At 44.0% G+C, this 26,711-nt stretch overlaps 1 protein-coding gene and 1 pseudogene across 3 annotated transcripts in view; both read right to left on the bottom strand.

The window, feature by feature from the left end:
- The window catches only part of Galphas (G protein alpha s subunit), a 199,699-nt gene that overhangs the window by 66,861 nt on the left and 106,127 nt on the right, over positions 1-26,711 (bottom strand). The window contains exons 10-11 of one of the 3 annotated variants that reach the window (XM_070530671.1): positions 21,446-21,484; positions 19,916-19,956 (exon numbers count right to left, since the gene is read on the bottom strand). The exons of 1 other annotated variant lie outside the window; for it this stretch is intronic. In XM_070530671.1, the coding sequence (XP_070386772.1) occupies positions 19,931-19,956; positions 21,446-21,484 (65 nt within the window). In that variant the 3' untranslated portion in view covers positions 19,916-19,930. Of the gene's footprint in view, positions 1-19,915; positions 19,957-21,445; positions 21,485-26,711 lie in introns of those variants that run through there. One more of the 3 variants, XM_070530669.1, reaches the window with a different exon arrangement.
- LOC139054935 (uncharacterized) lies at positions 16,909-19,863 on the bottom strand (annotated as a pseudogene).

The following is a 26,711-nucleotide window of genomic DNA, read 5'->3' as shown; positions in this document are numbered from 1 at the left end:
GCTGGCGCGTCTGCGCTTACTGCGTCCGAGTAGAAATCCTGCCAACAATTTACTATTTCGCACAATGTTTTATAACTCGCACTCTTTCGAGGTCACTTTATTCTAGAAGTTATTTCGTGTCAGAAACAAATTGTAGCCCATTTATGCGCCGCCGTCAGCGGCCGGCGAAAGAGGTCCGCGTTTCAACCAGGGAGAGAAAAAAAACAGACATGATCAGAGCGGCGAGGCGCCCGCTCGCCGGCCCCGCCCCGCTGGGTGTACCACGTGGCCATGACGTTCACGCTACCGGCGCTTTCATTGGCTGTGGTCGTCTGAACGATGCGGCAGTCGCACGACAATATTCAGCAGGTCGGTCGCACACGCTGGCTGCGCGTCAGAGCATACGTCATGGCTTTTTGCGAGCCCGTGACCACTTTGTTTACACTCCCGTTTGTCCCGTCTCGTTGCTCTCTGGAACCGAAACTTCGACTGGTCACTACAAAAAAGACTGCAAATAATTACCTGTTGCGCTCTGAAGTAAATGAAGTTTCGTGCTGTGATTACTGGATCATTAACTACTTATTAAAGCAGAAAAAACTACGTGGATTTTTTTTTGTGTCAGTACTCCTTTAACGACGGTGCAGAGCCAAGCTTCAATGGCTTCAATTTTACCGGCTTCGTCACTTTTCCTGAAACCGGCCCAGCCTTGATTTTTGCCTTCTTGGTTTGAATCTGAGCCTTGCGGTGCAGTACTTTAAATTGTATAATATGATCGCTACCCAGGTCCTCCTCGAGTCTGGTTCACTCTGCCCTACTGATGCCCTTGGTAAAGGTCAGATCGGTGTTGGTGTCACGAGAGACACTACTGCCCGTTCTCGTGGGCGTGTGCGGATCATTCCACAACGTCAGGCGATATCACTGTGACGTGTTGTGCCCATTTGCTCCCTTCTTAGTGGTTTGATGGTATCCCCAAGCCGTACGTAGTGCATTAAAACTGCCCATCACTACTATCTTGTGGCCTGACCTTAGGTGTCTGGTTTCTCTGAGGAGCATATCAAAGTACACGAGAATAGCAGTGCAGTGTGTGCACGCATGTCTCTTGGATTTTGAAATTCTTGCCAAATGTTTCTTGGAGGGCAATGATCTCAGGCTGTTCCAGGTTTTGCCAATTCTTGAAAATTTGTTCGTTTGTTTCAAAGCGATCTGCAGTTCCATTGCCACATCTTGAAAGGCTGATGTCGGTGCTTTTTCCTAATGTGGATTCCCTTTCTGTTCTAATTTGTCGTCCGTGTCAGTGTTTCTGGCCTGTCTGTTGGCATCATGCATATCGGTTCGCGCCTTCTTTCGTTAATGCTTATCGTCTAATGCGGCTCTTGTGGCAAAATTCCACTTAATGTGGGTATTGAAATTGCTGATTTCTTGAAGTGCTGTTTGGATTAGTGCCAGTTGTTGAGTTATGTATTGATGTAGCTGCTGTGCGACTTGCTGTACAATTGGTCCCATTGCTTTCTGGATCACTTGCACCTCTTCCTTGGTAAAGATTTCGGTGTCGCTGAATTTCACTGTGTTACACCTCATGATGATATCTTGTTCCTTGCAGCGTTGGACGAGTTTTCTTATGAACGTTTGTTGTCTAGCTTGGCTTGAAACTACTCCCTTTCTTTTCTCTCCATTTCTTCAACTTCCCTATTTGTGCTTTTGCCGGTCACAATACATGCATGTGATATTCTCTTTTGCTAACTACATCGCGATCTTGAGACTGATTGGGACCGAGACTCGTTTGATCTGGATCTCAAGTTGCTACGGGATGGCCGAAGAAATGGGGTAGTAGGGAGCAAGGTGCTGTTGCTGCTGCTACTGCTAGATGTTATTGGGTCAGGAAAGTCTGAGGGCGAGCTCAGATCCCATTCATGCTGCTTTTCTTGTTGTGCTTGTTCCCACTTTTGCTTAACTCTGAAAGGTGGTGGCGCTGGTTTGAGCATTTTCTTACACTCCCTCCCGGCTGTTTCATGCGGAAGTTCACATATTTTGCAGATTGGTGTGCATTCGTGGTTTAGTAAATGTCCAATTTTACCGCAAAGATGACAGAAGTTCTGCTTTGGGTGCGGACAGATGTTTTGCCTGTGCCCAATGTCGCCACAAAGTTTCCAGTACTGTATAGACTTTCTATACGGTCTACATCAAAGTAACATTCCACAGACCTTAATTCTGAAAGGAACATGCAGCCTTTCAAAGTAGACCAAGGCCGAGCTTGCCCTTCCAAGCATCCTTGTGTCTATGACCGTTATCTGCCCTCTGGCGCAATTTTGGGCATGAGGTCTTCATTAGTAATTCCTGGCTCTAGGTCGTACACTACGCCTTTAGCAACGTATTCTGGGATAGTGATATTTGCATTAACCTGGTAAACGACTCCTCCTAGTTGAATTTCCTCGATCTTGAAGAGCCTGTTGTGGGCAAGTACAGTGTCTGTGCTGCTGGCTAAAATGACATTCCCTTGCTTTTGAGCTTTTACTGTAACTTTCTCATTGAAAGTTTGCAGTGATACCCCACTTGCTTTGCATACTGCTTGTGCTATTGCAAGCTGCGACCATTTAGAAAGTTGAAGTCCTACCTGCGGTCGGTAGACAATCTTCTTTGCTTCTCTCGGTAGTTGGGGGAATCGCAGCCATTTTTAGAATGGCCTTCTTTGATGTCTGCTGCTGCAATGGTTTCTCAAAGGGGGGGGGGGGGGGGGGGCTGTTCTGCATCCCACGCTTTTACAGCCTTGTTCTTCTCTCCTCTCGTTAACCATGGGCCTTGCTTTTCTGCTGCTTTGGTCATAGCTATACTGTTGCTGTTTGCTCTCGTCATCTAGTTGGATTTCTTGGCGGCTTTCCGTATGTGACATCAAGAAATGAGAAAAATAAAAAGTCTCTTTCCGGCAGCTCGAACCACGGGGCACGTGGTTCACGAGGCAAAAAGGTCCGTCACGAAGCTTGGGCACGGGAAGAAGGCGCGTGGCCATAACGCGTGGCACGTGGCCTCGGAAAGCAAAGCTTGGCAATCCCCCATAGGCGTAGCTGGGGCGGCTGCCGCCTTGCTACCGTCAAGATGAGTAAATCTGTGAAAAATGAACTCATGGAGCCGCAGATGGTCTCTCTGAATGCCGCTTCTCGAGCTGCGTTGTGTTCAAGGAAAAATATTTCGAGGCTGCTACCGACATGCCCCACGTCAAACGTCACATAAAACACGGTAGTGCTACACTAAAGTGGTACTCAGTAAAGATACATATCACTCGGAAGTGAAAAGGAAGTAATCTAGGCTATCAGAATGTTCAATTTACCCAAAGCTTCATGTTTGGGCTCTATTCCTTGCTACTACAGCACAGAAATGGAAAAAATAGGTAGCGTTTACAAATGTGGATGCCGTGACCGAAGGAAATATGAGCTATTTCTATCAACTGATAGCAAGCTTATTGCTGTGATGCCTGAGCTTTGTCACATGTGAGATTCCCTCTCAACAGCTGGTAAGTCAACTTCAACTGTCCTGACATATACTCTCAGCCCGCACACAATGCCTCAGTGTTGCGTTTCACTGCTTAAAAGAGTTTATATTGGTTTGGATGAGGGACAACTGCATCTAGGTGTCAACTAACTGTTTTTTGAGCTTAAGCTAATTGAACAAAGTGCCAGCACGCTTCCTTTCCCGTTCACTTCTCAATGCATAGGTCTCCTGCTCTCGTCCTCCTTCCATCGTGTGTTCACCCCACGGAACATCTGAAGCATACGCCTGGTCGGTTATACAGTCAACATCTGATTTTTTGCACTCCCTAGAGTCCGCGAAAACATTCAAAAAATAGGGCAGATCGAAAAATTGAATGCTTTTTTTTCTTTTGGGCTGCCCTTAAGGGCTCATATCGCCACAGGCACATATGAAAAGGCCTGCCAGTACACTTATTAGACATATCGGTGCTCACACTGTGACAGGAGATGGCGGGTGGACGCGTGTATAATTAAGCAATACATACTGTGCCCTGTGACAATTGCCCCTTCCCACGCTTGTTATGCTTCACCACAAAACTTTCGTGTATACTTCACTGCTTAACATTTCTGTATTGAGGCGAAGCTGACTTTCAGGAACCGGCTTCATGCAACGCGCCGTGCTTTCCGAGCTTCAAAGCCAATCGCGAGGACCACAGAGGCGGAGTCTGTGCAATTGCCGACAGTGGTGAATTCTTTCAATGAAAAACATGGCGCTGAACTGCAAGAACCTCCGAAGCAGCTAGGCCCGGCGTTTGCCGCAGTGGTGGATATGGCTGCCAGCGGATCTGTGCGCGAGAGCGCCGGTTTGAGGCAGCGAGGTAATCAAACCAGCGGCGGTGGTGGTTTCGATTAATGCCGTTTCGGACCTGCGGTCACGGCAAAAAAGTCCAGAAAATCGGACGGCAAAGGGTTCTTGCGTCCAAAATTTCAGATCCTCTTATACATTGAATCTATGGGGTACGTGGTGGTGTTGTGAAGCCATCCGAATTATCGGGCATCTGGAAAGTCGGTCGTCGAGTGTACACTAGCAACTCCTCCAGTCATCAACACGGCATCAAAGACGATTCGTTACGAATGCTCTCCGTTACTCGGAACCAGTGTTACCACGACTTTCATTACCTTTCAATAAAATTACAGCGAATTTTCCTTTATCCTCCTGAGACCCGGGATGCATTTGGGTGCACAGATTTTTTCCAAACTTTCAGAATAAGTCAGTAGGTTTATGAAGATGAAAAGTGTTAAGCATTTTTTTAACAGCCCTGATAGTTTCAGCTCAGCGCGATGTCCAATATATTGGACACCGGGATGCTACCCGGTCTTTTTCACCCAGCGCGCACGTAATGTCAGACCGCAGATATTGCGCTCAAACTCGTGTGCAAAAATATTTTAATGACTCGAAAGGCAAAGTATTGAATAAAGTACAAAAAAGAGCATTCCTCTGCTCAACAAAAATTTTGCTCTTGTGTTCACTTGCTGTGGCCAACTTCAAAACGCTTTTTTTTTCCTGGGTGATGCCGAAGAAGAGCCGACATTTGGTGAAAAAGATATTTGTTTTTATGTCGCAGCCATGTAGTCTGCAACGGGCAGCGTTTGCAGTACCTGCCAGCATTGAGCAGTGGGTAGTGCTCTTTTTTGGGGGGGTTCTCAAGGAGACAGTCGAGCCTGCCTTGATGGCGGATGCCACTCAGCTTTGTTCTTACTCTTCGTTTCATTCTGCTTCTTCCCTTGAGCCACGAGAGTCTTGGCAACAGATTGGCGGAACTGCATAGACTTGAGTATTTCTTTCCGCTGTTTCTTTAGGGAGGGTATGTGCCATGTGTACTGCACCCAGGAGTTGCTGAGGGCAATGTAGAAGAGGTGAAAGATGGCTCTGACTGTCCACTTGTTGACGGGTGCTTTTATCCTGTAGTAACTTATCATTTGGTCTGCCTTGTCAACACCCCCCATGTTGACGTTGTACAGGCGCACAATATCTGGTCGAGGGACATCGATATGTCCTTTTCCTTACGAGACCACCTGCGACAGGTGTCTTGCGGCTTCTAGCCATGGATTGAAAAAAGAAAAGTTATCCGCTTAAATCATCAGACACGCGAGGCCAGTCCCCTAAAGAAAAAAACGAGACGCGATTTCGTCCACAAGCCGCTAAATGCCAACAGTACTCGCCTGCTGTTCATAACAAGGCCATCTCAAAAGCGCGGTCAAAATAACCGGGTTGAGTCCCAGTGTCCAACATAATGGACATGCGAAATCAAAGGAAGCGTGAAAAAAAGTAAGCGCGCCAAAAATTTAAATTTCGTATTCTGCGCTTATGCTGTTGTATTAACTTTATTATAAAATCAAAGATATGCCCTGAAAGCAGGTAGAAATACAAGAAACAGTGCTTACTTCTCCGGCAGCTGCCGTAAAACGCCGCGCCGCTGAATTCCGCCATTGTGGAACTGTTTCGGCAGGAATTAGAACGATGTATTTTCATCAATGCTGCATAGATGGCGCAAACAGGTGTCCAATAACTTGGACAGTGCGGTTTTATGAGGATGAAAGCCTTGTCACAGGAGTGCTGTCTTATTTCTTAATGTCCAATATATTGGACAAATCCCCATAGCGGGGTCTCAGGAGGTTATAGAAGCAAAAATTCCCCGAGTTTTCCCCGAGTATTCCCGGTTTGTAGACACCTTGTATAACCCTACAAAATTAATAATTACGTATTGGATATGGATAGCACCAATGATCTGATCAAATCTGGTACCTTTGTTCTGTTAATCTTCAGGCTCCCATAAACACCTATTTCTTTTTTTATTGACCTGCTTCCCAGGTGAGCATGCTGAATTTCCCTTAAGTTACAAATATTTCTTAATGCATTCCTGCTCTTTTCACGTTCTTTATATTTAGTAAGACAAAACATTTGACATTCAATGCACCATAAAAATGGTAATATGTCAAAAGAGTAGGCTCATCATCATCATCAGCAGCAGCAGCAGCAGCTTGGCTACGCCCACGGCAGGGCAAATGCCTCTCCCATACTTAAACTACCCCGGACATGTGCTAATTGTGGCCATGTTGTCCCTGAAAACTTAATCTCATCCATCCACCTAACCTTCTGCTGCCCCCTGCTATGCTTCCCTTCTCTTGGAATCCAGTCCGTAACCCTTAATGTCCACCGGTTATCTTCCCTCCTCATTACATGCCCATTTCTTTTTCCTGATTTCAACTAAGATGTCAATAACTCGCATTTGTTCCTTCACCCAATCTGCTCTCTTCTTATCCCTTTACACCCATCATTCTTCTTTCCATAGCTCATTACGTCGTCCTCAATTTAAGTAGAAGCTTTTTCGTAAGCCTCCAGGTTTTGCCCTGTAGGTGAGTACTGGTAAGACACAGCTGTTATACACTTTTCTCTTAAAGGAAAATGGCAACCTGCTGTCCATGATCTGAGAATGCCTCCCAAATGCACCCCAGCCCATTCTTATTCTCCTGATTATTTCAGTCTCATGATCCAGATCCGCGGTCACTACCTGCCCTAAGTAGATGTTCTCCCTTACCACTTCCAGTGCCTTGCTAATATCGTAAACAGCTGTTCTCTTCCGAGACTGTTAAACAATTTTTTTATTTTTCTGCAGATTAATTTTTAGACCCACCCTTCTGCTTTGCCTGTCCAGGTCAGTAAGCATGCATTGCAATTGGTCCCCTGAGTTACTAAGCTACGAAATATCATCAGCGAATGAACGGTTTGCTCAATTTGAAAAAGGTGCCCAGCATCACAAACAAAAAAAGTGCCAGTGGTGCCAGTTATGGTGAGCTGGGCTGCACCCACCCCAAGGTTCAATGGCGTACTGCACCGCGGCAGCACCTTGCATTGCACCATGTTCAATAGAGCACGGGGGGTGCAGGGTGCACTGCTGCACCTCGGGGAATCGAAGGCCTAGGTGCAGTGCACTGTTAATAGGTGCAGAAGGTGCAGAGAAACTTGGTTGGATCTAATAAACCTAAAGTCAATAATAATCAAGTCAAGACATAAGCATTACTTCAACAAGCCCAGAAGGGTGATAAAGCAGCTTCAAAAGTATGGAAGGCTTTTCAAACTCATTCGAGTACTTAAAGCAGACAAGATGAAGAGGCACTTGTTATTGTAACATAAAAATGTTCCAGCTATTTATTGCCTCTAAAAAAATATGCGCGCTGCTGTGGCAGTGGTTACACTGAATGCTGAGCCATGTGTTAGCAACCCTGTTGGTGCTGCTTACGTGTGCAAAGGATATAGTAGGGTTATATTTTCTGCGAAAAAGAAATGCGCAATGGTTTCAAGGACTACTAAGGTTTAGACAAAGTTTGATTGAGGATCAAAGAAACATATTTGACAGCTTTAAAATGAAATACTGCCTTAAAAGGAAGCAATTTTCTTTTGTTACACATGAATGAAAAAGGTGCAACAATATGCTTAGCCGGTGAACCACTATCATCACCATAAGACTGCTAGGAGAACTGGACTGGGTTGACTTTTGTTTGCAACCAACTTTGTGGCCAATGTCCAAACAAAATGCACTAAGCTTTGCGATAAACAAAATTTAAAGATTTTTAAGCCTTAGACGTTAACACTTTGACTGCCAGGTTTTTTTTGCATGCTAGTTCAGTGGCTATATCGCGCTACATAGAAACTGTTACTTCGCCACTGCTTTCTTTTGAAGCAGAATTCATCAACAGTTTACAAATCCCTTTGTCTGTCAAAGTGAAGATAGACATGCCGCACTGGTTTGCCATAGCTGTCTTGCCGAGAGACAGTACAGCACTGAGACGTTTGCTTCACCTACTATTAGAAACATACCCTGCAATGTTCATTTTTGCATGACTTGCTTCTTGACAGGGAGGGAATGCGCTTAAAAGAAAAAACTAATATACCCAGGAGTGGCAGTCAAAGGATCAAAGAGGCCTTCCGCATAGATATAGTGCAATAGCTTTTATTCACTGTTAGCAAAGTATGGATCTTTTGCCAATGCCTGAATTGCAATGACAGATCTGACAACAGAATCATATTTTAATCTGTTGTAGGACTAGTGCTATTTGCCAAGTGCCGCATCATGCATCACTGAGTTTTGACAGTCGATATGACGCTTACAACATAACAGATATGCTGTTCACTACGGCTGGTAAGTAAGTGGTAAGCTTGAAGATCTACGTTTGGTTGGTGGTGCAGTTTGAGAATGGATTCCTCAAATTCAACAAAAAACACAATGTGCTAGTTCTAGTGTTTTAAATAGGTGGCACGACTTCAACTCTATTTGAGAAGCTGCACACACTTTGTTTCAAACAATGTTACAGGGTGTTCTTACGTGTCCTGCTCAATTTTCACCTGACCTGTACTTGGCACTGGTAGTGTTGGTATGTGCCCACAATATGGCACAGTCAAAAAGTGCAGGCACCAGCTCTGAAGACAAGGCCACCATAACACACAAGCTTCCAGTATATGTTTTTGATAGCGCTGCTCTCAATGGTCGCAACTTATCGTCTTGGCAAATGACGTAAAAAGGAAGGCTTCCCTTTTGAATTTCGTGGTTCAATAACTTCCACTTGCATGTGCCAAGTACTGCTAATCCTTCCTTTTTTTTTTTAACTTGGGACTGTACAAAGAATCCTTTGAAGCAAAATTGTTTACAGCCAAAACAATTGTGGCAGAAACCATAGCATATGATTACCAATATCACAAATCGCCTTCCTGTGTGACCTGCTGCACATGACCATGCCATAAATGAATCCCGTGCCAAATGATACCAGAGCATAATATATATTGTTGTAATCATTGCACTCTAGCTGAAACGCCGTAGTAATTCCCAATATGCTGGCTGCAACCTTACTGCAATGTCTATCCATTAAGTTGCCACGCTCGTGGCAAAGGTGTCTGCTGTGAATGGGTTGGTACTGATTTAATATATTTAAGGTTACACACCCCTTGTGTTATCTTGGCACATACATTAATGGGCAATGGCCACGGATTAGCACATACCAATATTATATATTCAGTGCCGAAGTTATGCATATAGGCAGCAGCCAGCAGCAAGTTGTCCATTAAGGCATATACCCAGAGGGCCATATTGTTTGCTTGGCAAGACAGCAGCCAGTACATCCCTAGTAGCTCAAGTTGACTCCTGCCGCAAATGGCTGGAAACATAGACACAAACCGAAAAGCAGAGGTAGCAGCCACAAAAAGCTGTCGCTTTAATAATCTAGCAGGACCCTTTTAAGGGCTTCAAGGCCCTTAATATTGTTAAGATGGGGTGCGTTTATTTAAAAAGATGAGTTGATGAAAAGGGGGAAAAGGGTTGCCGCACTAACACTGAGCAACTCCAAAGACAAGTGCACTTCGTCCTCCTCTTCTTCCGTCCTTGCTATTGCATTAGCGTAACATTCCTCCCTTCGAGTAACTGTCACGTGCACCAAGAGTCACAGGGATGACAGCGCTACAGGCGGGCAACATGAACAAGCTGCACCTTCTCAGAGCGGTAGCCATGAGGCACATGACAAGCAATCGAATAGGTCACATCACTTCAGCCATCGGTGATGACGAAAGGCCCAGTATAATGAGTCAAACTTCTGGCACAGGCCACGCTTGTTAAGTGGTGTCGAAAGCCATACTATGTCCCCTTCGTTGTACAACACATTCTTATGGCGTAAATCGTACCTTATCTTGGTGCGGTTCTGGGACGCCAATGTACGGAGCTAAGATACATAACGTATTTCCTCAGCGTGGCAGAGAACCTGGGCGATAGAGTTTGCATAATGAGTAAAAGGCAGAATCATAAAGTAGAAGGGCCTGTAGCTGGCAGTTTCTTGCTTAGCAGTACTTTAGCGGTATGTGATAAACAGCAAGATGTCATCCCAATTTTGGTGCCTGGAATTGACGTACATCAAAACCATGTTGGTCAAAGTCCTGTTTGTGCACTCAACAAGGCCATTTTTCTGTGTGTGATACGAGGTTGTGTGGTGAAATTGGCAAGCACAGAGATGCAACAGCTCTTCGACTATGTTGGCCATGAACTGGCGACCATGATCGCTCACAATAATACGAGGGGGTCCATGACGCAGCATAACGGAGGACAGGAGGAAGCTCGAAACATCAATAGTCGTGGCTGTTGGCATCGCTGAGGTTTCAGCATAACGCATCAGATGGTCAACAAAGACTACAATCCAACAGTGTTCGTTTGTTAAGTGCAAAAATGGCCAAGAAATCCACTCCAATGCTGTTGAAAGGCAATGATGGTGGTGCCACAGGGTGAAGAAGTCCGATCAGAGTAGTATTAGGGCGCTCAAATTGCTGGCACTTGTCACAACTGGCCACATTTCTATATTCCGTCGCATATTAGGCCAGTAGAACCAGCCGTGAATGCGGTGGTATGTTCTAGTGAAACCCATGTGCTCAGCGGTCGCGTCATCCTGCATAGCACGGAGCACGTGTGCTCTCAAATTGTTAGGGACCACTAAGAGGAGCCGATCATCATCAGCTATGTAATTCTTTTTGTAGAGCAGGTCATCTTGGATAAAAAAGTCGTTGATAACTGCCGGCTGAGTAGCTAAGGTGAAGAGGGCATTCAGGCTACAGTTGTTGCACTACTCTTCCTGGAAAGTGGCCAGGTTGGGAAAAAGAATGTCATCGATGGCGGCCAGAAACTCACTGAAATTGTCAGCAACACATGCAGTTGTTGGTAAAGGGAGCCTCGAAAGACAGTCAGCGTTCGCATGACGCCAGTCACTCTTGTAACAGACTGCAAAGTCAAATTACTGCAAATGTGGTGCCTATCAAGCAAGGCAGCCAGACGGGTCACACAGACCAGCCAACCAACATAGTGAATGGCGATCAGCAACGATCGTAAAGTAGCACTCGGAGATATGGGCGGAACTTATGGACAGCAAAAACAACAGCGAGGCACACTTGCTCAGTGATGGTGTAATTCTGTTCGGCTTTGCTCAATGAACGGATGGTGTAGTTAATGGCATGCTCGCCGTGTCACCAAAGAGCTGGACGAAGACGGCGCCGAGGCCGATCCCACTCGCATCAGTGTGCAATTCCATTACGGCAGAGGGGTCAAAATGACGAAGTGTGGGTCCGGAAGAGAGCAGGAACTTCAGATGAAGAAATGAGGAATCATGATCTGCTGTCCAGGTGAAAGGCTTATTCTCGTGCAGCAATGAAGTCAGAGGGCAGGCAGTATCAGAAAAGTTAGAAACCCTATGTCGTAAGTACGAGCAAAGATCTAAGAAACTTCTCAGCTCGCATTGTGACTGTGGTTGTTTGAAGTCTCCTGCAGCAACCTTCTGTGGGTCTGGTCGCACACCGTGCCTGTTCACTACATGTCTAAGTACAAGCACCTCCCGTTGGCCAAGATGACATTTCTTCGAGTTTAAGGTAAGGGCAGCTTGTTCAAGGCCCCTCAAAACAATGTCAAGTTGATGATTGTGCTCTGCAAAAGTGCAGCAAAAAATGATGACGTCGTCAAGGTAACAAACAAATCTCCCATCTCAGGCCAAGCAGTACCATGTCCTTAGACCTTCCAAATGTCGCAGGTGCAATGCACAAACCAAACGGCATGACAAATTCAAACAAGCCGTCTGGTGTCACAAAAGCTGTTTTCTCTTTGTCAGCTGAATGCATGAGTATCTGCCAGTAGCTCAATCAAAGGCCCACAGATTAAAAGTAGGATGCAGAATGAAGACAGTTGGTAATGTCATCGATATGGGGAAGTGGATACACATCTTTTTTTACCACAGAATTGAGACACCGGTAATCAACGCAACCTTCAGGACCCGTCTCTATTTTCACGAGAATGACCGGTGCACTCTAAGGACTAAAGGAATATTGAATGATGCTCTAGGCAAGCATGTCGACCTGTTGAGCGATGATCTTGCACTCCGACATGGACCCGCGGTAAAGCTTACGAGATGGAAGTGTGGAAGTCACCAGAAAAAATTTCGCAATCTGACCCGCTAAAAGGACATCAAGGGACCCAGAAAATATTCCCTGGTTGTCCAGATCAGATACAGCTGGTATTGGTAAATCACTAGACTTCGAAGAAAAAATTCCCCAGCACCACAATCTAACTTACACCAATTCCACCAAGAAGGTCAATCCCAAGGATGATGTTGCAAGTGGTGTGTACTAAAACAACAAACTCAGTTGGCAAATATTGTCCACCAAAATTCACTACAGCAGAGCAACCGCCAACGAGCCACAGGGGGTCACCCCGTCCCATGTTAATATCACTTTGTATCCAAGCCGATTTTTAAACAAAAATCATTACTGGTATCCACTATGCAAATCTGGTATATGCTGGTATCCAAATCAGCACTGGTATCCACTAAGGTATCAGCATTTAAATAAACACACACACACAAAGAAAAGGATTGGCTCAAGTAAAGCATTGGCTCAAGCTAGTTGGAAATCTATACTTAATGCTGTTTAAGTGCAGCGTTTCAAAAACAATGGGGCACAAATGGGACAGGCGCCAACTTCCAACTAATGTTTAAAGTAAGATGTCATGAATATACAGAGAAAAACAGACAACAAAAACAGAAATGACAAGAATGAACATAACTAATTATTTCATCATACCATCTAACGTGTGCATATTTTCCCCAACTTCCCTCAAGAAAATTAAATTATAAATTTTCTCTAGGGCAGTTGACAATTGTTAAATTGTTAATTAATGGAACAATCAAATTATTAGTTACATTCATTCATGTCTTTTCTGTTTCAATATCTCTGTTTTTCTGTATATATTCACATCTTGCATTAAACGTTTGCTGGAAGTTAGTACCTGTCCCGTTTGTGTCCTTTTGTGGTTTTTATGAACTCTGCATTTAAATAGTATTACGTACAGACACACACTGTTTTTGAGCATGCAGACAGGCGTAGGACTATGTGACCATCCTACGACCTCACCTCGATTGGTTGCTCCAGCTAGTTCTCAGCTGGGATGGTAGTGAAAGTGAGTGACGGCAAGGCAATGACGAGCAGCAATAGCCAGTCGGAGGTGCAGTAAAACTGCGGTTGGAAGCTGGAGACTCATGCTGGGATACACGCTCATGTGGATGTCATCAAAGAGGCACAATGTTCTGCCACGGCTCGCTGTCTTGACCTCTAGATTCATAATCAGGGATAGCTGAAATATGCCGCTGCCATTGGCGACAATACCTGGCGATATGTCCACGGATTCTGCAACTAAAGCAAACAGGTGACGCGCAGTACACAGAGTAGTCATAAAATGGGGCCTGAGGCCGCCTGTATCAGTGAGAAATGCATTGGAGTGGTGAAGAAGGACGCTAAAACTCTGCCGCATCAATACAGACGCATTCATTATGCAAGGGCAGACAGATTTTCATTGTTAGTTTGCAAATGGCAAACTAACAGCTGTTCAGGACAGCATACGTGAACTGTGCATTGGTGGTATTGCCATCTTGCATCTCTTCCTCCACCTCATGCTTGAAAATGCACCAATTCTTCTTTAACGAGTTGACGCACTAATAGGACGATGTCATGGGAGGTGGAGATGTCCACCCTTGAGACCCTGGTCACGTTGTCGAGTCTACCAAACTTTGGCAATATTCGTTGCGTCTTCAGCACCTTAAAAGCATGCGACAGTGACGTCTGAGATCAGATGGAGTATACAGGTCTTTCTTGGATACAAGAAAATTGCAGACATCTTCAGCGATGCCCTACAGATGTTCACCCTTATCTTCATCTGACATGCCCGTGTTCGTAATTATGCACAGTTTCAATACTTCTTCAATACAAGTTTCGCATGTTTCCCCAGGCAACTGTGTTCTTTACGAAAGCGTATGCTGTTGCAATGTCTGCACATCCCAAGTTCCGTGAGATCAATCTCATTGCTGACTACCACTGTTGTAAAGTCTGTGGTCCGTGCAGCCAACGAAGTTTCCATCGATGGTGCCGTGCCAGGCGCCGGGAGAAAGAGTTCCAAGCAACATTAAGGAGAATGAACAAAAAGGAATATATTCGAAAAGGTACATAGTTGAGATTACAAAACAGCTTCAACTATCGAAGCACACTATGGTAGCGTCTCAGCATCTCCGAGTCGCACTGTTTCCGAGCATCCTCCTCCTCAGCCGACCAGATCTGCTTTTTATGCCTGAGTCGTCATTCTTCATGGTTTCCACCAATCTGGCGTCAAGAGACAGATGGCGTCAGGAGACAAATCCCAGCGTCGGTGAGCTGATGGTATCGGTGAGCTGGTGCCCTTTTTGTGAGCCCAGTGGGAAACGCATGCACATCACTGGACACAAACAGGGAAAGTAGGGGGAACGCTTGCTGACTCTGATCCCCTGCGCAGTCATGCCAGTTTGTACGGTTGACAGTTGACAACAAGCGTAGTTTTGTACGGACCTTCACTCCAGCGTGGACAGGCCAATTTGGGCTGCTGACAGGTGTAAAGAATTGTAGCATGAAGCGCGACAATTGCATGTCGCCGGGGTGACATCCCCCCCCTGAACGGCTTCCGGGCACAACAATGCTCAGCTTTATTTCATTTTGGAAGTGAGTTCCCGAAGCAGCTCTCGAGTCTACGATGAGCAGCTAGCATTATGTATCTCAAGCGAACGATGAGTGTTCACTGTACCTGCCGATGTAAACAAATGCGCTGGTCAGTGCTTTGGACTATCAGCGGCATCTTGCGGGATACAAATGTGAAAACTCGTACTAGACATCTTACAGTGAGCATGCAAAGTGCTACCCCGAGAAGGGCCAAAACATCTAAAATAGCAAGCAGCACGTATAAAATCAGTGGTTAGAGCTACCCTTAGTTAGAGCACGATATGTAGCGCATGGGCGCTGGCTCTCATGGTGGTGGTTGAATGTGAATGGCGATTCGTGGCTATTGAATTTGTCAGGATCAAAACTCAATATTTGACAGATATGAAGAGCTAGTTCATCTGACACACAGTGGCAATAGGACCAGCCATTGCATCGTTTGGCACTTGCTCAAACCACTGACACGGCAGCTTATATATTTTTGACAAAGGCTGCACACGAGAAAGACATCTTTCATCTGAGGAGAGGTACTGCGAGACACCAAAAGAGAGAGCTCATGCTTTTAGCATGAACCATGCACTGCCTCGGTGCTCGAATTACTTCTTCCATTGTCAGTAAGACAGTTTGTGCATATGTGAACAGCGCATTCTTATCTCAAAGTGACTGTTTCATGGTTGTAATGCACTGTGAAAAATTGTATGCCTTTTTCTGACAATGCAATGAACCACCAAGTCTTGCAATGCTAAGTGCACAATAAAATCAGTGTTTATTGTTGTCAATTTTGACTGTGTCCTTTCCAACTGTTGCTGTCTCCAATGGCCTAAGCCATGTCTAGTTTTTTTGTAGTTAGACCTTTGAAGCACATCATGCAAGGACATCTATACCTTTCTAAAGATATAAAGTTGTCGACGCAAGATGCGTAAAAGAATGACAAGCTCTAACAATTAGTTGCCTCGGCCACATGATTATTCCACAATCTTTAGGATTTTAGTAAAAATGTGGGCAAACTTGACACTACTTTTACAAATCCATGACAACTCTTTAACACTTATGCAATCATTAATTGTGCATGAAGGCTTGAGCTTGAGAATACAGATCCAATGCCATTCTATAGAATGCATCTGATATCATTGGAGCATTTTTATTCTGTCCATCAAAAGAACCTAATAATCTTATGTAGATCCTATTAGCAGTCAAGTAATACTGCCTCCATTTACAACATCATACTTCCCATGGCCATTATTTTGCAGCGTTAAGATATCTTACATAAGCAGAATGGTTTGGTCAGGAAGTGTATGTGTGGCAGATTAAGGAGGTATGGTAGGGTAAACGGTACATGTTACATTTAACGTATTATTTTAGAAACAAGTGCAGATATTTACATCAAATTTCGTACGCTCACAACAGATGCCCCTGCGTACAATATGGAACACTTTTTGTGAGCTTAGATTGTTTACCTGTCATTTGGCCCATTCCCAAAATGTCAGGTGTGTTTAATTATTCAATGTACCTTTTCTCTGTAACCACTCAAAGGAATGTGGTGATATTAGGCAGTGTTGTTCTACATACCCATAGGTTATATCTGAACTAATGACATGCCACATTCTTTTAGGAATTTGTTCCCTAAAAAATAATACTGCTGCATGCACAGAGGCACAAGGGGGGGTGTCTTGAAATTTTTTTTCCAGTGTTATCATTCATATCATCTGCAATTTTTTTAGTTCTGAATATTTAGGACTGGCTAATGTACATGTGGGCAAAGTTTCACTGAAATCCGATGAATGCTTTCTGAGAAAAGGTACACTAAATTTGAGGAACTTGCAAAAAACAGAATTTGAGAAAAATGAAGCTTTATGTTTGCATACTTCTCATGCATGCTCAAAATGCCCCAGGAGAATACATTTCACGGCTGACATTCTTGCAGGTGTCTCCAAAACCCTTCTTCGAGTTCCTTTTTACCCACCGTGTTTCCTTGCTCTCGGCAGAGTCATACAATTCTGCCCTGTCAACACGCTCTTTGTCCATTCTGTCGAGGGCAACATCACAAAACACACCTGGAACAATTCCAAGAGCCTCTAGAACAGCTTTTTTTGCAGAGTTGCCATCATTGTAGTAGGCTACAGCATCGTTAGCTGCTGTCCTCAAGGTGTCAGCACTGACAAATGTTGTCTTAGCGCAACGACACCAGATGAGTTGGTTCAGCGACTCATTGGTGTTCTGTGTTCGTCCATGAAGACATTTGCTCAGAAGACCTGGATCTGACGCCTTGAACACTGGCTTGATGACGTCCATCACGGCCTCAGGAAGGTAGCTTTTGTGGGAGTAGGTCTCAAGGCTTCCCTCAACAAGGCTGCGGTTATACCCACACCATGAAGAGGGTCCCTTTGGGCAGAGTCCATGGTGGGGCTTGGTATCTGTGGATAACTTATGAAAGTATATTGCCCACACCGCTCGTCTCATATTATCCAGACTGTCTGTATTTCCCTGAATAGCTTTGCCATAGTAAACCTGAAGGGAGTCAATGTCCTTTCCTGTGAGGCGCCCTTTCCCGGAAAGTGGTAGACCATTGGCAAGCTTTTTCTCCTTCTCATTCTTCTTGATATTCCTGAGCCTTGTGCCCATTCGCTTCTGGACATGTCCTACACATTCATGTTTTTCTATGGCCTTCTCGTATGGCTGCGAGTCTCTTACCGAAATGTACGCCTTACTGTCTCCATCACCAATGTAACTTGTGTACATTAGTTGGTGCTTTTCAACAGAGCGCCCAAAGATTTTTACTGCTCCAGCAGATTCCATTCCACCAGATGGCTCATCGTAGGTAACTTTACATTCATTCAAGTTGTCATCTGTGTGAAGATTGCGGGCACACATGTGGCAAAACTTGGACTCTACTTCAAAGTCGAGCACTTTTCCAGTGTCGGCCTATATCGCTGCTACGACGCCATGTAGTGAAGAATAACCCCGCTTCATCCACGTCCCATCCACTGTGACCGCAGTTTCCAGCTCTCCAACAGAGGCGAAGGCCTCTTTCTTCAGTTCTTTGGCAGCTTTTGCCATACTATTACTCACAGCGGTCGTAGATGCACAAAGAAGCCTCGCGTTGTACGATGCAAACTTTGTTGGCGGTGGCGGTAGATTGAGCACAGCACACATGATGCGACCAGATGCCAAACCTTTGCCGCAGGTGCGAAGGGCATAAACGAACCTTTGATTTCCTTCAAAGACGTTGCCAGCAATGCACCTTATGTCTCAAGCACACTGAGAGCATCGCACTCGCTGCAGGTGAAATTTATGGAGGATGCCAAACCGCTTCGCCTGTTAATAGCTTCTTCCGGTATTATTGCACCCTTGATGCACTTTTTACACACAGCAACATCTTGCAAGAAACTGCGGAGAAGAGCGAAGTCGATTAGACGGTAGCCAGTCGTACTTGCCCCGTCTACATCAAAGGAATCGCAACTGATCCTCTCACCAAGTTTTGTGAAGCTTGGTGTGAAGCTTTTGTGAAGCTTGGTGGCTGGTGTGAAGCTTGGTCGTGCCGGTTTCTCACTGCCCTTCTTGCTAGTGAAGCGATTACCTTTGAAAGTTCTCTTTCTGCTCCATTTGCTGGACGATCGTGCCATCTTCTGGGCAAGCAATACATTTGAAACACGAAACAGACACGACCGCAACCGTAATGATGCCAACAATAACAAACACGAAACACGCTACAAGAGCACCACTAGCGGAACATCTGCTATCAAAGTAAATATTTTTAATACAATATGATCTTTTAATGCACAAATTTATTTGCCACACATACCCAAGCAAAAAAAACCGCGCCATAATGAAGGAAATTGCGAAAGACAACGATAAACAAACCGGCCTCCGAACTCCGTCCGCCATTTTTAAACACCAGAGCGCGCGGCACATTTTGGCGCGGCATTTAAACCGTTTTGAGCGGGCGCTCGAGGCCGCGCTTCCGCAGGTTTATTCTTCATAGTGCACTCGATTTTTTTGGGCCAAAATTGCAAATTCGATTTTTTGGAGGTTTACCCTACCTTACCTCCTTAAGCTTGATAATAAATTGCAACGATTATCAGTTCCACAAATCATCATCAGCCCATTCATTTTCACTGCAGGACGAAGGCCTCTGCCAATGATCACCAATTATCCCTGTCTTGCTCCTGCTGATTCCATCTTATGCCTGTGAATTTCTTAATTTATTCACACAACCTGATTCTCTGGTCTCCTTGACTGCACTTCCTTTCTCTTGGCACCCACTCTGAACCTTTAATACACGACCAGTTATTGGGTTTCACAAATAAGAACAGCCACTTATTTCTGCCTCCTATTACAGTAATAGACATCTAAATACTGCTCACTGAGTGAATTCAGCAACAGTGCACTGCTGCAGTTGAATGAAAAAACATCAAAACATACCAAGAGTGAAGTGATTAATAAGCTTGCTATCACAATGTCAATGACGATGAACTGGCTTTTATATACAAATTCGAAAAATGTGCAAACAAGATGTCTTCCAGGAAGTCTGACGCAGCAAGAATATTGAATGAGTAAGCATAGTGCAAGCTAAAGCGCACAAAAACAGTAAGTGTGATTTAGAGCTCCAGCCCCTCAATACCCGACTGCCAACACCTCTTTTACATAGTGTCACAAGTTTGTGCTTCTAATGTAAAAAATTGGATATCAGAGAATGGCACATTACAAATCCACTGCAATCATTGTTTACCAGATAAACGCCCCAAATCGTTCACAGCAGAATGCTGCCATGTACGCTTCCGTGCCTGCTGCCAACTGCCTATCCGAACTACTGCAGCGATGATGCTGCCACATGTAGGATTCACCTTGCAGCGGATAGCTTGTACCATGGCTCTCTGAGATATGGAGTGTACTCAGGAGTTTACACTGACTGGTTTCGTGTACAGTCTGCAAAAAAAGAAAAAGAGCTCCTGCTATGTCTATTTAGTGTGATAACTGCCTCACCAGATACCTTAAAACCGAAATATAGGTCAAACTGTTAAAAAAACCCCGTCTTATTTTCTGGTCATTTTTTACCTGTTTATAGCTTTATTTTTCGCCCCTTCTTTTTTTTTTCAAATTAAAGTTTGGGGGGGGGGGGGGTAGGTCGACCTATACTCCAGTTTTTATGGTAGCTTTACAGTTATAATCGCTAAAAAAAGCTATTTTTTCAATATTAGACGTCTATCCAAAGTAACCAAGTGCTATAAAAGATTGCATAGTGGAAGTGCTAATGTAGATTGGGGCTTAGTTTCTAATCTTCCAAATTTTAAAAATTACCCAGGTTTGACGTGCACTGGGTGGCTGCATGATTCAGCTGCTTAAGGACCTCGAATATGCACAGCTTGGTAGGACAATTGTGCCCTTCATTGCTTTCACAACAAATGTGTATGCCCAACCCCAGTTTTATGTGTTTTCAATTCCTAATGACAGTTTTTTCTACCTTGCTTGTTTCATATGCTAGATATAGCAGCAAAATGAAGCAACACTCTCCTTCAACATGCACACTAGACTTCCCACTCTTCACAGTGTTTAAATGCTCTACAAGCTCAGCACGCAGATAAAATGCACAGCAAAAGACATTTCATGACATAGGTAGGAGAGGACGGCCAATATATTTATCAATGTAAAAAATATAGGACCTTTTTCTAATTAAAAAAATGTAGTGTACCAAAATAGTGTCTCCTGGTGTCTGCACTGTTTCTGTGAGGCACAGATAAAAAAAGAATCCTATTATGGATCAGGTATGTCTAGAAAACTGAGGAACCACGGGCAAGGCATCATTGTTTTGGTGGGGAAAAGCTGTTGTCATGAATCATGTTACAAGAAGATACTAATGAAACAATAAAAATAAGATATCCTGAAAGCCTGGCTGGCATGGGCAAAGACTGGAAGTTTCAAAATAGGGAATTCCTTTGCAAATTAACATTACCACACAATAAAGCACACCAAGCAGTGATCAAAAATTTATAATGCACATGCACCTCGCACAGCAAACAGCCTGCTCCAGGAATTTTCTGTCCACAGCTGAAAAACCCTGGTCCCTTTCTGCCACAAAAGAGAAAGTTGATGTTCCTGAACAGAGCATTTATTTTGTTCACTTTGTTTACCTTTATTACCTTTATTAAATTGAGGGGAATTTAATGTTACGTTAAACCAACACTCACATGCTCACAGCACTACTACTCATAGCCTGGTTATTACAGTCTGTACAATAAGGTTAACTTAAACATGACCAATAGAATTTTTTTTAAATATTTATATAGCTACCAATAATATGCGTAATCTTCATTTCCCTCTACCATTCTAATGTCAGCATTAATGCATAACCTCATAGCTGACATCAATGAAAATCATAAAGAGCACTGCAAATATGAAAAAGCTTCGTTTTGCTCACTGTGTGGTGTTCCAGGTTGAAATGGATTTAACCGTGGTTCTTGGTGATGCAAGCCAAAGAGAAAAAGCAGGGAAGAATGGGAAGAAAGACAGAAAGAGAAAGAGAAAAGCAATGTCTAAGACAAGCAGACAACTAAAATAAAAGCTTTGACTCAAGCTTAGTTTACTGCAACTATGTAACCACTCACCGAGGCTACAACCAGCTCTCCAAGCAAAGTTCACAGGCAACAAAGCAGCAAGCGAAAAAGCATGAACACATTTTCATATTTTCTTTACTACTTTTAGCACAATTGGCCCACCAAATGCAACTACGACAGCATTTTATGTCAAATTCATAAAACATCTTGCTTCTGAATATTTACAGTGAATTTCAAAAAAAAAAACAAGGCAATGATTTCCAAACAAATTTTCAATTAAACGTTGCACTACACCACTGCCTGTTTATAGACCTTTCATTTCGGGGGGAGAGTAGCTCCTATCTAGACTGCTACACGTGAATACAAAGTGCACAGGTTGCCACTATAACAGTGCTCTTTAGAGGGAGCTCATGCAGGATCACAACAATCAAGAAGGCTTTATGGCAGAGCTAAGGGAGCTCTCGTTGGAAAAATCTATCGACATTAAGTGAGTAGAATTACACCATAAAGTCAGTTAACATCTTTGTTCAACAGATATAAAAATTCTTAGGCAAATCATCTAATGTTACGCAAAACTCTCATGCTGAATAAGCACATCAAATAGGATATACAATAAGCATGGACTGCTGCACTGTAAGCAAAGCAGCTGTGTATGGTTTACAAAGCGGCAACACAAAAAAGTACTAGTGGATGCCATACTTGGCAAGGGAAATACAAAGAAAAACTGCAGATACTATGGTAACCAATGGCACAAAAACAATATTTGTCATTTTAAATTCCATGCACATTCACTCCCCTACATTATAGCATACAATGAGTACATGCATGTGCATGTGTATATGTATGTGTTTGTGTGAAATAAAAGAAAAAAATTTAGGCCAAACCATCTATATGGTGGTGGATTAGCCAGCAAAGCTGTCAATCCCAGACTGAGCAACTATGGCCAAACCCCGCGTCCAGAAACTTGAGAAACTTAAGCACTCTTGACGCTTACTAGTGGCCTCCAGTGCGTGATCTTCATTGGTAGCTTGCGCTCGGCTCTGACGATTAGACTTTTGCATCTGCTCTCGCTAACCTTCTTCAGAGGCAAAGTCAGTGGCCGAATTCTCTGCTCTTGCACGGGCATGTTGTCGGTTATAGTGGCACCTCTGCTGTGAATGCCTGTCCTCGTACTCTGATTGTTCTCCAGCCAATAGCACAATGCGTGGTCTTCCTGCTTTTTCATTTTTGTTGGAGTTGCAAGTGTTGCAATGGTCTAACTCTACAATAAACAATCTGGTTCTTCCACACCACAACAGCTACCATGGCACACATCCCTGTGTTTTCCTGCCACAACTACCCCGCCGTTGTATTGAGGGCAGATGAAAGCACACAGAACCAGACACAGCAGTGGCCAACGCAGGAGCACTCCCCCAGTCCACATGTGCAGCCCGCAGTGAATTCACATGTCCTTTCTTTTTTATCCATCGTACTATTGTTTCAGGGAGTCTACCAGCCGGGAAAACTGAGAAAACCGGAAATTCTCAGGGATTTTGAATAGTCTGGAAATACTCGGGGAAAACTCAGGGAATTTTTGCTTCTATAAGGGAAAATTCGCTGTAATTTTATTGAAAGGTAACGAAAGTCGTGGTGACGCTGGTTCCAGGTAACAAAGAGAAATCGTAGCGAATCGTCTTTGATGCCATGTCGATTACTGAAGGAGTTGCCACTGTACCGTTAACGACCGCAAAGCTGTCCATGTATCCCATAGGGTATAAGGACGTCTGAAATTTCGGACACAAGAACCCTTCGCCATCCGATTACCAGGACTTTATGCCGTGACCTTAGTACGGAACGGCATTAATCGAAGCCCCCACCTTCGATTTTGGGTATCTCGCCACCTCGAACCGGAGCTCTCCCGCAGATCTGCTGGCAGCCGTAACCACCACCGTGGCAACGCCAGGCCTAGCTGCTTCGATGTTTCCTATTAAGCTTATTGCCGTTCGGTGCCGTGTTTTTTCATTGAAAGGATTCGCCGCTGTCAGTGATCGCACCGACTCCACCTTTCTGGTCCTCGCAAATGGCTTCGAAGCTCGGAAAACACAGCGCATTGCATAATGTCGGTTTCCGAAAGTCAGGCTCGCCTCAGTACAGAAATGTTATGCGGTGAAGCATACACGACATTATCGCGGTAAAGCATAACAAGTGTTTGGCGTAGTAGTTCTGTGGAAACCCGCAAAGTAAAGAGAAGTAATTCATAAAGGGAAAATCAGACATCCACCAATTCGTAGCAATTGCTACAAAGGAAACTGATACGGGTTCCTGAAAAGAAAAGCCTGAGAGTTGAAGAAAAATTCGTCCTGGTCCAGTACTCGAACCCGGGACCACCGCCTTTCTGGGGCAGCCGCTCTACCATCTGAGCTAACCAGGCGGCTAGCAGATGGCAGGGTGAAGTCGAATTTGTCGACAACACAAAGCAAAGTCAAGTGTTTGACGTAGTAGTTCTGCGGAAATCCGCAAGGTGGAGAGAAGTAATTCAAACATTGATTAGTAAACTTTAGTTATATGGCCAATTGGTACACTTCATTAAACACGTAACGACTGGAGCCAAGAATATTGTGTTGACAAAAAACCTTTGAATGTCTTCACACAAGCCCAGATACATTCCATTATAAAGGGACCACACAATAGTACAATATAGCCAAGTTTTGTTATTACGAAGGTACATCCAACACAAAAATACCTCCATTACATCCAATATTTGCTGTAAGCATACATTCGTTACATGCTAATATCGGGAAGCAGGGTGTCTGCCAAAGTGACATTTCCAAATTCCCCAAGTTTTCCAACTTTTCCCTGAGTGCCTTTGCGAAATTCCCCAAGAGTCACAGAACTCTGTTTTATGTCCAGACGGGCTGACATCACCTCGCCCAATGCTGCCACTTCTAGTAAGCATGTTAAAAAATCTATGACATAATCAAATTTGAATAGTAAGGAGCACTTCCATTTTTTTTCAAAAAGAAAACAGAAGAGAGGGGTTAGTAAAATGCACAGTGGATAAAATATCTTCTAAAAAATGGCAAAACCCATTGCAAATCAAGTAGAAATTTTTCAAATACAAATAAATAAACGATGCATACATAAGCAAATATTTTCAAATATGAGCTATTTCTATCAAATGATAGCAAGCTCATTGGTATGAGACCCAAACTTTGTCACAAGTGACATTCTCTCAGCAGGTAGAAAGTCAACCTCAACTGACCTGACATACCCTCAGCCCCCGCACAACACCTCAGTGTAGTGTTTCACTGACTTTAAAGAGTTTAGTTTGGTTTGGCTGAGGGACACCTGCATCTCAGCATCAACCAGCACTTTTTTTTTTTAACTCAAGCTCCTTCAAAGAAGCGGTAGCACACTTCCTTTCCCATTCATTCTTGAATGTATCGGTCCTTTCTGTTCTCGTCATTTTTCCGCCGTGCATTCGCCCCTCAGACCATTTGAAGCATCCTCTTGGTCAGTTGTACAGTACAGTCCAATTTTTAAGACTCCCTTGGGGGCCACGAAACCATCCGAAAAATGAATGCATGCCTTTTACTGCCCCTAAGGGCTCAAATCGCCAGAGGCACTTCCAAAAAAGCTGTTAAGGCTTGCCAGTACACTTATTAGACATATCAGTGCTTGTACTGTGAGAGGAGATGGTGGGCGTACACGAGTATAATTAAGGAATGCATACTGTGTCCCATGACAATTGCACCTTCCTATGCTTGTTGGTCCTAAAATATGCTTTGCCATGTAACACTCCAGAACTGAGGTGAAGCTGACTTTCGGGATCCAGTATTATGCAACTTGCCGTGCTTTCCAAGCTTTGAGGCCAAAGGCAAAGGAAAGATTACAAAGGCGGAATCGGTGCAATTGCTGACATTGGCGAATCCTTTCAATAAAGAACATGGCATTGAACGACAAGAGGCTTAATAGCGAACACCGAAGCAGCTAGGCCTTGAGTTCCCGCGGTGGTGGCTATAGCTGCCAGTAGATTTGCGTGCAAGAGGGCCGGTTCGAGGCGGCGAGATAATCATTTACACATCATTTTACCCCATCTGAAACGATGACTGCACTTTAACTATTTGGCAGATTCAGGAGCCCAGAAATATTTAACTAGTCTCCAGCTCTCCTAGCCCTTCTTAAATAAAAAGACTAAAAACTTATGCTTTTGTCAACTTGGCAACATAATTTTTAAATGACAGTAACAATGCAGACACAGATGCTTCTCTCAGGTTGTGGATTTTCCAACCTAACGCATAGGCTATTTTAACTATGTCTAAACAATGATAGGGGCTCATGAGTGCATGTTATTTTGATAATTGTATTCGACTAATATCACAAGCAAATTTATTTTCCCCCCATTGGTTTCTTCTTTTCAACAGTGCTTCGACAGCCTGACCACCAATTACTACAAGCGATCCTTCACACCGTGTGGTGTGTTTACTTACACAAGAGTACACAGTCGATTTTAGACCAACCTTCGACCGAAGCTTGGTTAGCTGTCTAATCTCTTACATTCTGAACACCACCTGTGCAAGAGCCCCTATTCATTACTGTACACTAGTGTGCAACACTACACATCACTGTACAGCACTGTACAGATGCCGAAGAAAGCATCTGCAGGCTCCAGCAACAGTTGAATGCAAACTAGACCACCTGGCTTCCACAGAAAAGCTGATCAAACGTAACAATAAAGTATGAGGAGGCTTCTGCATGCTCTCTGACCAGACAACAATTGCCGCACAAGCCTAAAGAATGCAGTAAAAACAAACCAGGTGCCTGCTGCAATGAGTAAAAACAAATGCTCCCTGTAAAATAGGAACTTCAACATTTTCACATTTGCAAAGCTACTGCTTTACCGTGTAATATGGGCATCCTTATGGCTGGCATGGACACCAACAAATCATTTTTTTTTCGTGATCCAACTTGCTGGGAACTAGGAGCCAAGAGCACATTTTGTATATTTCAGATTCCTTTCACTGTCAGTACTACTACTAATGGTAAATTTTTACTTTCATTTGTGCTCCTTCAGGTGCTTCTTTTAAAGGGACACTAAAGGTTACTATGAAGTCAAGTTCAAGTGATAAAGCAATGCTCTAGAACGTCTAA

This window comes from Dermacentor albipictus, chromosome 1 (assembly GCF_038994185.2).
Source record: "Dermacentor albipictus isolate Rhodes 1998 colony chromosome 1, USDA_Dalb.pri_finalv2, whole genome shotgun sequence".
NCBI classification, from domain to species: Eukaryota; Metazoa; Arthropoda; class Arachnida; order Ixodida; family Ixodidae; genus Dermacentor; species Dermacentor albipictus.
This window is presented reverse-complemented; position numbering and strand designations above follow the sequence as displayed.